The following is a 12,982-nucleotide window of genomic DNA, read 5'->3' as shown; positions in this document are numbered from 1 at the left end:
TCCCAATGTTGAGGGCATGTGGCCTGGTACGGTTCAGGAGGGAGGGGGGGCCGCACTCTCGTCCCCCCCTCTTTTCCTGCGGCCTGCCAGGTTGCGTGCTCGGATAAGGGTCTGGTATGGATTTTTGGGGGGACCCCACGCAGTTTTTTTTTTTTTTTTTTTGGCGCGGGGTTCCCCTTAAAATCCATACCAGACCTGAAGGGTCTGGTATGGAATTTAGGGGGAACCCCACGTCATTTTTTTTTTTAAATTTTGGCCGGGGTTCCCCTTAAAATCCATACCAGACCTGAAGGGTCTGGTATGGAATTTAGGGGGACTCCCACGTCATTTTTTTTTTTTAAATTTTGGTTCGGGGTTCCCCTTTGGGGAATTCCCATGCCGTTTTTATCAATGAACTTCTATGTGTATTGTCGGCAATGCAATAGCCGTGGGTAGTTTTAAATGAGTTTTTTCCTTCAAAATGTCATTTTGCTGTCAGACTGTTCTAAACACAGGAAACATGCGCCCCTTTACAGGCATACTATAGACACCCCCCAGGTACGAAATTTAAAGGGATATTACACTTTTATTGTTTGACTTTAAGCATTATTAAAATCACTGCTCCTGAAAAAACGGCCGTTTTTAAAACTTTTTTTTGCATTGATCCATGTCCCCTGGGGCAGGACCCGGGTCCCCAAACACTTTTTATGACAATAACTTGCATATAAGCCTTTAAAATTAGCACTTTTGTTTATTCATGTTCGTGTCCCATAGACTTTAACGGTGTTCGCGTGTTCGAACGAACTTTTTTCCTGTTCGCATGTTCTGGTGCGAACTGAACAGGGGGGTGTTCGGCTCATCCCTAATGATGGCCAATCGATGCTATTATTAGATTATTATTTCCTAATGTCAGAGTTTGGGGGGGGGAGGGGGGACGTTCATAATGAAGGTGTATGATGACCAATTCATTTGGATACATTGTCAGACAAAATATTATAGAACTGACAACTGAAAAAAATGAGCCGGCAATGTGGGGGTGTTGGAGGCCGGACTAAAGTGTTTAACCCTTTCACTGCCAGAGACATCTGACACATGTTTAACCACTTCAAGTCCAGAACTTTCCTGGCACTTTGTGTTTTTTTTACATGTAACAATCAGTATTTTTTTGCTAGAAAATTACTTGGAACCCCCAAAAATGATATATATATATATATATATATATATATATATATAGACACAGTTGTGCTCATAAGTTTACATACCCTGGCAGAATTTATGATTTCTTGGCCATTCTTCAGAGAATATGAATGATAACACAAAAACTTCCCTTTCACTCATGGTTAGTGTTTGGCTGAAGCCATTTATTATCAATCAACTTTCTTTACTCTTTTTATATCATAATGGCAACAGAAACTACCCAAATGATCAAAAGTTTACACACCCCTGGTGGTTTTGGCCTGATAACATGCACACAAGTTGACACAAAGGGGTTTGAATGGTTATTATTGGTAACCATCCTCACCTGTGATCTGTTTGCTTGTAATTAGTGTGTGTGTATAAAAGGTCAATGAGTTTCTGGACTCCTGACAGACCCTTGCATCTTTCATCCAGTGCTGCTCTGACGTTTCTGGATTCTGAGTCATGGGGAAAGCAAAAAGAATTGTCAAAGGATCTGCGGGAAAAGGTAGTTGAACTGTATAAAACAGGAAAGGGATATAAAAAGATATCCAAGGAATTGAGAAGGCCAATCAGCAGTGTTCAAACTCTAATCAAGAAGTGGAAAATGAGGGGTTCTGTGGAAACCAAACCACGGTCAGGAAGACCAAGTAAAATTTCAGCCTCAACTGCCAGGAAAATTGTTCGGGATGCAAAGAAAACCCACAAATAACTTCAGGTGAAATACAGGACTCTCTGAAAACATGTGGTGTGGCTGTTTCAAGATGACCAATAAGGAGGCACTTGAAGAAAGATGAGCTGCATGGTCGAGTCACCAGAAGAAAGTCATCATTACTACACAAATGCCACAAAGTATCCTGCTTACAATACGCCAAACAGCACAGAGACAAACCTCAAACCTTCTGCCACAAAGTCATTTGGAATCATGAGACCAAAATTGAGCTTTTTGGCCACAACCATAAACACTACATTTGGAGAGGAGTCAACAAGGCCTATGATGAAAGGTCCACCAACCCTACTGTGAAACACGGAGGTGGATCGCTGATGTTTTGGGGATGTGTGAGCTACAAAGGCACAGAAAATTTGGTCAAAATTGATGGCAAGATGAATGCAGTATGTTATCAAAAAATACTGGAGGAATATTTGCATTCATCAGCCAGGAAGCTGAGCATGGGACGTACTTGGACATTCCAACATGACAATGATCCAAAACACAAGGCCAAGTCCACCTGTCATTGTCTACAGCAGAATAAAGTGAAGGTTCTGGAGTGGCCATCTCAGTCTCCTGACCTCAATATCATTGAGCCCCTCTGGGGAGATCTCAAACGTGCCGTTCATACAAGACAGCCCAAGAATTTACAGGAACTGGAGGGTTTTTTACCAAGAGGAATGGGCAGCTTTACCATCTGAGAAGATAAAGAGCCTCATCCACAAATACCACAAAAGTCTTCAAGCTGTCATTGATGGTAAAGGGGGGGCAATACACGGTATTAAGAACTGAGGTGTGTAAACTTTTGATCATTTGGGTAGTTTCTGTTATTATTATGATATAAAAAGAGTAAAGACAGTTGATTGATAATAAATGGTTTCAGCCAAACACTAACCATGAGTGAAAGAAAAGTTTTTTTGTTGGTCTTTGGAGGTCTGCATGGAGATCTTTGTAGAGGTCTGTATGGAGATCCTTGTGGAGGTCTGTATGGAGAACTTTGTGGAGGTGTGCATGGAGATCTTTGTGGAGGTCTGTATGGAGGCCTGCATGGATATCTTTGTGGAGGTGTGTATGGAGATCTTTGTGGAGATCTTTGTGGAGATCTTTGTGGAGGTCTGTATGGAGATCTGTATGGAGATCTTTGTAGAGGTCTGTATGGAGATCGTTGTGGAGGTCTGTATGGAGATCTTTGTGGAGGTCTGTATGGAGATCTGTATGGAGATCTTTGTGGAGGTCTGTATGGAGATCTGTATGGAGATCTTTGTAGAGGTCTGTATGGAGATCGTTGTGGAGGTCTGTATGGAGATCTTTGTGGAGGTGTGCATGGAGATCTTTGTGGAGGTGTGCATGGAGATCTTTGTGGAGGTGTGCATGGAGATCTTTGTGGAGGTGTGCATGGAGATCTTTGTGGAGGTCTGTATGGAGGTCTGCATGGATATCTTTGTGGAGGTGTGTATGGAGATCCGTATGGAGATCTTTGTGGAGATCTGTATTGAGGTCTGTATGGAGATCTGCATGGAGATCTTTGTGGAGGTCTGTATGGAGATCTGTATGGAGATCTGCATGGAGATCTGCATGGAGATCTGCATGGAGATCTGTATGGAGATCTGTATGGAGATCTTTGTGGAGGTCTGTATGGAGATCTTTGTGGAGGTCTGTATGGAGATCCATATGGAGATCTTTGTGGAGATCCGTATGGAGATCTGTATGGAGATCTTTGTGGAGGTGTGCGTGGAGATCTTTGTGGAGGTGTGCGTGGAGATCTTTGTGGAGGTGTGCATGGAGATCTTTGTGGAGGTGTGCATGGAGATCTTTGTGGAGGTGTGCATGGAGATCTTTGTGGAGGTGTGCATGGAGGTCTGCATGGATATCTTTGTGGAGGTGTGTATGGAGATCTTTGTGGAGGTCTGTATGGAGGTCTGCATGGATATCTTTGTGGAGGTGTGCATGGAGATCTTTGTGGAGGTCTGTATGGAGGTCTGCATGGATATCTTTGTGGAGGTGTGTATGGAGATCCGTATGGAGATCTTTGTGGAGATCTGTATTGAGGTCTGTATGGAGATCTGCATGGAGATCTTTGTGGAGGTCTGTATGGAGATCTGTATGGAGATCTGTATTGAGGTCTGTATGGAGATCTGCATGGAGATCTGTATGGAGATCTTTGTGGAGGTCTGTATGGAGATCTTTGTGGAGGTCTGTATGGAGATCTTTGTGGAGGTCTGTATGGAGATCCGTATGGAGATCTTTGTGGAGGTGTGCGTGGAGATCTTTGTGGAGGTGTGCGTGGAGATCTTTGTGGAGGTCTGTATGGAGATCTTTGTGGAGATCAAAATCGATGTGAATGAGACACATAGGAAATTCAGGTTCCTGGCCCTTCCACACTGATCAGTTTTTCAGTAAAAATAAAAGTGAAAAGAATGCATCCCTTTACACTAGGTTCACAACTTAGCGTTTTTGCGTGCCACATTTGCATGGGCATGGCAGCCCATTCAAGTGAATAGGCTGTTGTGCCAGTATTTTCGCAAAAAAAAAAAAAAAAAATGTGCATGCACCTTTTCAAAAACGCATCTTTTTGACAATGCGATTTACCTGCGGTTTCCGCACCCAGACTGTGATTCTACATGCGTGGGGGGTGCCATTCAGAATGAATCGCTGTAAATTTCCGCAGCCACACACATAGATTTGAACTGAGGGTGAAATCTTATGGAACTCCTCACCTCAGTTGCATTCTTTGAAAGTCCGGCTTGCTGCATTTTTGGATTTGAATGATTAGAAAATGCGTCAAAAAAAGCACAGCGGCTGCTTTTTTGGTGTGTTTTTTTAATCACATGTCCGTGTTTCACAGGCGCATGCTGGAAGTCAGGAAACCAGAAAACATGCTGGAAACGCACCAGAAATGCATGAAAAACACACATATGTTTTTAACGCGTTTCTTCAAAAAAAGAAAACCCCACAGATGTGAACTGAGCTGAAATAAGGATAAATAGTGTCCAGAAATCAAAACAACAAATACTCAATATAAAAAAGATAAATACAAAATCTGCATGATAAGAATAAACAGTTTGCACCGATCTGGGCTCTATGGGTGGCTGAAGGGGAGGGGGTGGTAAAAACAGGCGCTTGAGCTGCAGTTTTACCATCCCCCGACCACCTACCTAAAGTCCAGCATTCAGCTGGAGGGGGCTGTACCTGTGCTGCTGCCAGCCAACTTTGCCATTCCAATCAACAAGGCTGCACCGCAACCTGTAGCCGAATGCTCGGCCTGCGCTTGTGGCACATTAGCCGGATTGTAAATTGCTGCTTGGCATTCAGGAGGCGGCAGGATCACCTCCTGAACATCTGACAGCGACTGCTGAGCCACACACTCCGGAAAGTGCCCCACCGTTTGTAAGCAGGTGCAGTTAGCTATTTTGCCACTAGGTGTCTCTACCAGAATAGTGTTTGGTTACAGTCAATGAAGTCATCAGGTGTTAGGCCCCCTTTTAGGTCAGGTGGAGAGCGGCGCACATTATCTTGGGGAATAGGAGTCAAACACCCCCCACCTGTGAGGATGTAACCAGCACACGTAGGCACCGGACAGGGCAGGAGGCCGGTGAAGTGGAGTGTTCCAGCAGGGCTGGAGCGGGGGTAGGTGCCAAATTCAGCCAACGATGAAGACCCCTCTTGCATGTGGATTGCTTTTCAGTGAATGGTTTATATGAAGCTCGCCTCAGAGCAGCGCTACGGCTTATGGAGGTGAGATGCCAGCCCCAGCGGTGCCAGTGGAGTCTCTGAGAGGAAGAAGAAGCCGGCAGGGGATTCCTGCTACTAGGATATCAGTTCTGGGTGGAGATCACCCTCTTGGGACCCTTCTTCTTCTGGGACTCCTTGTTGGCCATCTTCTTCTGTCTCCTCAGATAGTCCTCCGGATTGGACAATACCTGGAGCTCTTCATAGGGCTTTTTGGCCAGACGTTCCACCTGCATTTTCTCCAGAATGTATTCCTGGAAATATAGAGAAAGAGAGTGAATGTCACAATGTATCGAATGTGAGATACAAAGAAGTCCACAAGAAGAAGTCCGGGAAATCGCTACAAGCCGAGATACAGAAAAGAGTTTTACCCGCCAACCGGCACCCCCACCATACAAAAGAAAGGAGTTTAATGAATGAAATGTGGTGCTGAATGGTGGGTGTGGCCAAATTCTGCTTTCAGTGGGAGGGGCTTACAAGGGCATGGCTAAATAAAATGGACACTTACAAATCACAATCATTAAAAAAAATGAAAGTCTTCTATTACATATACAGTACTTTTCTGCACACAGCCTACCTTCAGGAGTATATAATGTACATAGAGTGCAGGGGTCAGGAGTGTGTAATACAGATTGTACATTATATACTCCTGACCCCTGCACCCTCTGCATTACACACTCCTGACCCCTGCACTCTATGTACATTATATACTCCTGACCCCTGCACTCTATGTACATTATATACTCCTGACCCCTGCACTTACAGTGCAGGGGTCCGGAGTGTGTCATGCAGAGGGTACAGGGGTTAGGAGTGTGTAATGCAGAAGGTGCAGGGGTTAGGAGTGTGTAATGCAGAGAGTACAGGGGTCAGGAGTTTGTAATGCAGGGGTCAGGAGTGTGTAATGCAGAGGGTGCAGGGGTCAGGAGTGTGTAATTCAGAGGGTACAGGGGTCAGGAGTGTGTAATGCAGAGGGTGCAGGGGTCAGGAGTGTATAATGCAGAGAGTATAGGGGTTAGGAGTGTGTAATGCAGAGGGTGCAGGGGTCAGGAGTGTGTAATGCAGAGGGTGCAGGGGTCAGGAGTGTGTAACACAGAGAGTTAAGGGCTAACGAGTATGCAACTAAAAGAATACAGAATACAACCAAAAATGACCCCTCCCCCAGTATAATTCCCACATGACTGACATTTTTTTTGCCCCCCTGAGTACTGCCTGCCAAAGGAATTGTTATCTGAATAGAGGAGGCAGAGCTTTCATTCATCTGCCCCTCCTCCATAGAGCTCTTTTCATTAATGAAAGCTATACTACAGCTTCTATGAATGGAGGCGGGGAGTGGAAAGGGCGGGCATTGATGGCACTCTTGATGAGTGCATATAACAGGTCCCTTGGCTCTAAAAATTGCCGCTCCAGAAGATTACAGCTTTGGGGGTGTGAATTAAGGGACTTCGGATTTCAACTAAAACCTCAGCCAGCAGCACAAGGGACAGATCTCATGGACTGTAAGGAATGTCCCTTGTGCTGATTTTTTAACTTTTTGACTCTACTTAAGCTTGAAGACCTGAGCAGTCTGTATGGAGGTCTGTATGGTGGTCCGTATGAAGGTCTACAATGGAGGTCCGTATGCTGGTCCATATGGGAATCTGTATGAAGGTGTGTATGGAGATCTGTATGGAGGTCTTTGTGGAGGTCTGTATGGATATCTGTATGGGTATCTGTAGGGAGATCTGTATGGAGGTGTGTATGGAGGTCTTTATGGAGGCCTGTATGGAGATCTTTGTGGGGGGTCTGTATGGAGATCTGTATGGAGGTCCGTATGGTGGACCATATGGAGATCTGCATGGAGGTCTGTATGGAGGTCTTTGTGGAGGTCTGTATGAAGGTCTGTATGGAGATCTGTATGGAGGCGTATATGGAGATCTTTGTGGTGGTCTGTATGGAGATCTGTATTGGGAAACGGTATGGAGAACTGTATGGGGGTGTGTATGAAGGTCTGTATGGAGATCTGTATGGAGGTCTGTATGGAGGTCTGTATGATGTCGGTTTGGAGGTCTGTATCACAGTCTGTATGGAGGTCTGTGTGGAGCCCTGTATGGTGGTCGGTATGGAGGTCTCTTTGGAGGTCTGTATGGTGGTCGGTATGGAGGTCTGTATGATGGTCGGTATGGAGGTCTGTATGATGGTCGGTATGGAGGTCTGTATGATGGTCGGTATGGAGGTCTGTATGATGGTCGGTATGGAGGTCTGTATGATGGTCTGTATGGAGGTCTGTATGATGGTCGGTATGATGGTCAGTATGGAGGTCTGTATGATGGTCAGTATGGAGGTCTGTATGATGGTCGGTATGGAGGTCTGTATGATGGTCGGTATGATGGTCAGTATGGAGGTCTGTATGATGGTCGGTATGGAGGTCTGTGTGGAGGTCGGTATGGAGGTCTGTGTGGAGGTCAGTATGGAGGTCTGTATGATGGTCGGTATGGAGGTCTGTATGATGGTCGGTATGGAGGTCTGTATGATGGTCGGTATGGAGGTCTGTATGATGGTCGGTATGGAGGTCTGTATGATGGTCGGTATGGAGGTCTGTATGATGGTCGGTACAGAGGTCTGTATGATGGTCGGTATGGAGGTCTGTATGGAGGTCTGTATGATGGTCGGTATGGAGGTCTGTGTGGAGGTCAGTATGGAGGTCTGTATGATGGTCGGTATGGAGGTCTGTATGATGGTCGGTATGGAGGTCTGTATGATGGTCGGTATGGAGGTCTGTATGATGGTCGGTACAGAGGTCTGTATGATGGTCGGTATGGAGGTCTGTATGGAGGTCTGTATGGAGGTCGGTACGGAGGTCGGTATGGAGGTCTGTATGGAGGTCTGTATGATGGTCGGTATGGAGCTCTGTATGATGGTCGGTATGGAGGTCTGTGTGGAGGTCAGTATGGAGGTCTGTATGATGGTCGGTACAGAGGTCTGTATGATGGTCGGTATGGAGGTCTCTATGGAGGTCTGTATGGAGGTCGGTACGGAGGTCGGTACGGAGGTCTGTATGGAGGTCTGTATGATGGTCGGTATGGAGGTCTGTGTGGAGGTCAGTATGGAGGTCTGTATGATGGTCGGTATGATGGTCAGTATGGAGGTCTGTATGATGGTCAGTATGGAGGTCTGTATGATGGTCGGTATGGAGGTCTGTATGATGGTCGGTATGATGGTCAGTATGGAGGTCTGTGTGATGGTCGGTATGGAGGTCTGTATGATGGTCGGTATGGAGGTCGGTACGGAGGTCTGTATGATGGTCGGTATGGAGGTCGGTACGGAGGTCTGTATGATGGTCGGTATGGAGGTCTGTGTGGAGGTCGGTATGGAGGTCTGTGTGGAGGTCGGTATGGAGGTCTGTATGATGGTCGGTATGGAGGTCTGTATGATGGTCGGTATGGAGGTCTGTATGATGGTCGGTATGGAGGTCTGTATGATGGTCGGTATGGAGGTCTGTATGATGGTCGGTACAGAGGTCTGTATGATGGTCGGTATGGAGGTCTGTATGGAGGTCTGTATGGAGGTCGGTACGGAGGTCGGTACGGAGGTCTGTATGGAGGTCTGTATGATGGTCGGTATGGAGGTCTGTATGATGGTCGGTATGGAGGTCTGTGTGGAGGTCAGTATGGAGGTCTGTATGATGGTCGGTATGGAGGTCTGTATGATGGTCGGTATGGAGGTCTGTATGATGGTCGGTATGGAGGTCTGTATGATGGTCGGTATGGAGGTCTGTATGGAGGTCTGTATGGAGGTCGGTACGGAGGTCGGTACGGAGGTCTGTATGGAGGTCTGTATGATGGTCGGTATGGAGGTCTGTATGATGGTCGGTATGGAGGTCTGTGTGGAGGTCAGTATGGAGGTCTGTATGATGGTCGGTATGGAGGTCTGTATGATGGTCGGTATGGAGGTCTGTATGATGGTCGGTACGGAGGTCTGTATGATGGTCGGTATGGAGGTCTGTATGGAGGTCTGTATGGAGGTCTGTATGATGGTTGGTATGGAGGTCTGTATGATGGTCGGTATGGAGGTCTGTGTGGAGGTCAGTATGGAGGTCTGTATGATGGTCGGTATGGAGGTCTGTATGATGGTCGGTATGGAGGTCTGTATGATGGTCGGTATGGAGGTCTGTATGATGGTCGGTACAGAGGTCTGTACGGAGGTCGGTACGGAGGTCTGTATGGAGGTCTGTATGGAGGTCGGTATGGAGGTCTGTATGATGGTCGGTATGGAGGTCTGTGTGGAGGTCAGTATGGAGGTCTGTATGATGGTCGGTATGGAGGTCTGTATGATGGTCGGTATGGAGGTCTGTATGATGGTCGGTATGGAGGTCTGTATGATGGTCGGTATGGAGGTCTGTGTGGAGGTCAGTATGGAGGTCTGTATGATGGTCGGTATGGAGGTCTGTATGATGGTCGGTATGGAGGTCTGTATGATGGTCGGTATGGAGGTCTGTATGATGGTCGGTACAGAGGTCTGTATGATGGTCGGTATGGAGGTCTGTATGGAGGTCTGTACGGAGGTCGGTACGGAGGTCGGTACGGAGGTCGGTACGGAGGTCTGTATGGAGGTCTGTATGATGGTCGGTATGGAGGTCTGTGTGGAGGTCAGTATGGAGGTCTGTATGATGGTCGGTATGATGGTCAGTATGGAGGTCTGTATGATGGTCAGTATGGAGGTCTGTATGATGGTCGGTATGGAGGTCTGTATGATGGTCGGTATGATGGTCAGTATGGAGGTCTGTATGATGGTCGGTATGGAGGTCGGTACGGAGGTCTGTATGATGGTCGGTATGGAGGTCGGTACGGAGGTCTGTATGATGGTCGGTATGGAGGTCGGTACGGAGGTCTGTATGATGGTCGGTATGGAGGTCTGTGTGGAGGTCGGTATGGAGGTCTGTGTGGAGGTCGGTATGATGGTCGGTATGGAGGTCTGTATGATGGTCGGTATGGAGGTCTGTATGATGGTCGGTATGGAGGTCTGTATGATGGTCGGTATGGAGGTCTGTATGATGGTCGGTATGGAGGTCTGTATGATGGTCAGTATGGAGGTCTGTATGATGGTCGGTATGGAGGTCTGTATGATGGTCGGTATGATGGTCAGTATGGAGGTCTGTGTGATGGTCGGTATGGAGGTCTGTATGATGGTCGGTATGGAGGTCGGTACGGAGGTCTGTATGATGGTCGGTATGGAGGTCTGTATGATGGTCGGTATGGAGGTCTGTATGATGGTCGGTATGGAGGTCTGTATGATGGTCAGTATGGAGGTCTGTATGATGGTCGGTATGGAGGTCTGTATGATGGTCGGTATGATGGTCAGTATGGAGGTCTGTGTGATGGTCGGTATGGAGGTCTGTATGATGGTCGGTATGGAGGTCGGTACGGAGGTCTGTATGATGGTCGGTATGGAGGTCTGTATGATGGTCGGTATGGAGGTCTGTGTGGAGGTCAGTATGGAGGTCTGTATGATGGTCGGTATGGAGGTCTGTATGATGGTCGGTATGGAGGTCCGGGTTTCATTTTCAGCTTTGACATTAAAACAAAAGTCCTAATAATATGAACCCGCAATGCTCGGTGTAGAATTCGGCTCTCACTTTGACCATATCCAGTTTCTCGGTGAGGTCGACTTCGGCCAGAGGTCCATAATGCTTCATCTGGCACTGCTCAGCCAGGTTAATCACAGCCAATAGCAGACTCCCAATCTCCACACTCTGCGGATTGAAGAGAATGGAAAGTTCTGCATCAATTCAATCACAAAACTCTAACCCCGCCCCTCCCCCATCCATTACACTCCCAATGACGCTTAAAAGCTGAGCAAAACTTTCTGGAAACAACCCCCGAGACCTCAGTCTAATTTGTCAGCTCCATCTAGTGGCAATAATGTGGTATTTTCCCGAATTCTGTATGTCAGGAAAATGCTGAATTATGGCCACTAGATGGAGCTGACAATCACAGGAAATACACATATTAGACACATACAGGGATTATGTGTGGGGGCTGTGCAAACGCTGAGATATTCCCATGACAAAGTTTTTATAACTAGACCCCCCCCCGGGATTCAGGTATCAGGACACACCTCCCGTATTTAGACAATATTGCCTATCTTGGAGTTCTGCTTTAATTGACCCGCTGACTGACCTGGTTCCTGAATTGGCTCTTCTCCAGGTTGAAGGTCAGTTCCAGCTGTTTGCTCTTCTCCTGTAGCCGGTCAAAGTCCAACTGCAGCCGGGACAACTCGCTGGTCATCGTCTGAGGACACAAACCGGGTTACAGTGTATCCAAACCCAGGAACAAAAACCGATCGCAGCTGCCAGTCCTTAGATGTGGCGGCTGCATTTGTTTTATTATTCTGGTTTTTTTGGGGTTTTTTTTGCTTTATTTTCACCTGGTGATCCTGCCAGTAACACACTTCCTGTCCGAGGGTGACAACGCTTACCCACTGTACTGGATCTATAGAGGAGAGACATTGGCAACCTAGGGCAGGACTACAGAACACCTCCCTTTTCTACAATTTTACAATGTACTGTCTTATCACTTGGGGGGTGGGGGGAATGCTTCCAGATTGATGACATCATCTCAGCCTAGTTAATAGAACCTGCAGTAAATGCATGATTACGCTCAGGGGGCGGAGTCAAAACACGGGGGGTGTGGCCTGGTTGGAGCCCGAGCTGAGGCTGTCATACACCTCCTTACAGGGCCTTGCTGTAATGTGCGACTTTTAGGATTAACCTTTCCCTACTACTGCTGTAAATAATGACTCGGACTCCTCCTTAATCTTCTGGTCTACATCGGGTGCCCACCTTGGAGTGAGTCCCCACTCTACAAAAAGTATCCCCAAAAGGAAGACAAGGGCCACACACTGATGATGTCATAGTGCTCACAAACTTCATTCCGGCCACACAGATCCACTGAATAATCCCGCCTCTCATTCACCTGGCTTCGACGCGTTTCGCTCAAAAGGGGCTTAATCATGGAGACTAGGAAGGTTCATTATCAATTCATTTTATTTAACATGTAGAGTAGTGTTCCTTTAAAACCGGTTCCCGACCGGCTCACGCACATATACTGGGGCAGAATGGCTTCCCTGGGTGAAATCTCATACCGGTACATCCTTTTGCTTTTCGGCCACCAGAGGGCGCGCATGGAAACCCGATGCGCGTGCCCACCGGCCATGCGCAATCGCGTGCACGAGCTTCAGCACGGGGATTTGTGTGTGTAAAACAAATCCCTGTGCTGTCAGAGCCGAGGAGCAATATCGATTGTTCCTACTAAGTAGGAAAAACGATATGTCTCCTTTCCTAGTCAATCCTATCCCCCTACAGTTAGAACACGCTGAGGGAACGCAGTTAACCCCTTGATCGCCCCCTAGTGT

The 12,982-nt window shown here is 47.1% G+C and overlaps 1 protein-coding gene across 1 annotated transcript in view; it reads right to left on the bottom strand.

Annotated features, from left to right (window-relative positions):
* Positions 1 to 3,662: 3,662 nt before the first annotated feature.
* The window catches only part of CCDC197 (coiled-coil domain containing 197), a 28,380-nt gene continuing 19,060 nt past the window's right edge, over positions 3,663 to 12,982 (bottom strand). Inside the window, 3 exon segments of the mRNA XM_073610102.1 lie at positions 3,663 to 5,847; positions 11,205 to 11,321; positions 11,749 to 11,859. Of these exon segments, the coding sequence (XP_073466203.1) occupies positions 5,680 to 5,847; positions 11,205 to 11,321; positions 11,749 to 11,859 (396 nt within the window). The 3' untranslated portion in view covers positions 3,663 to 5,679.

Source organism: Aquarana catesbeiana, linkage group LG13 (assembly GCF_042186555.1).
Source record: "Aquarana catesbeiana isolate 2022-GZ linkage group LG13, ASM4218655v1, whole genome shotgun sequence".
Classification (NCBI taxonomy): domain Eukaryota; kingdom Metazoa; phylum Chordata; class Amphibia; order Anura; family Ranidae; genus Aquarana; species Aquarana catesbeiana.
The sequence above is the reverse complement of the archived record's forward strand: the minus strand, read 5'-3'. Positions and strand labels throughout refer to the sequence as shown.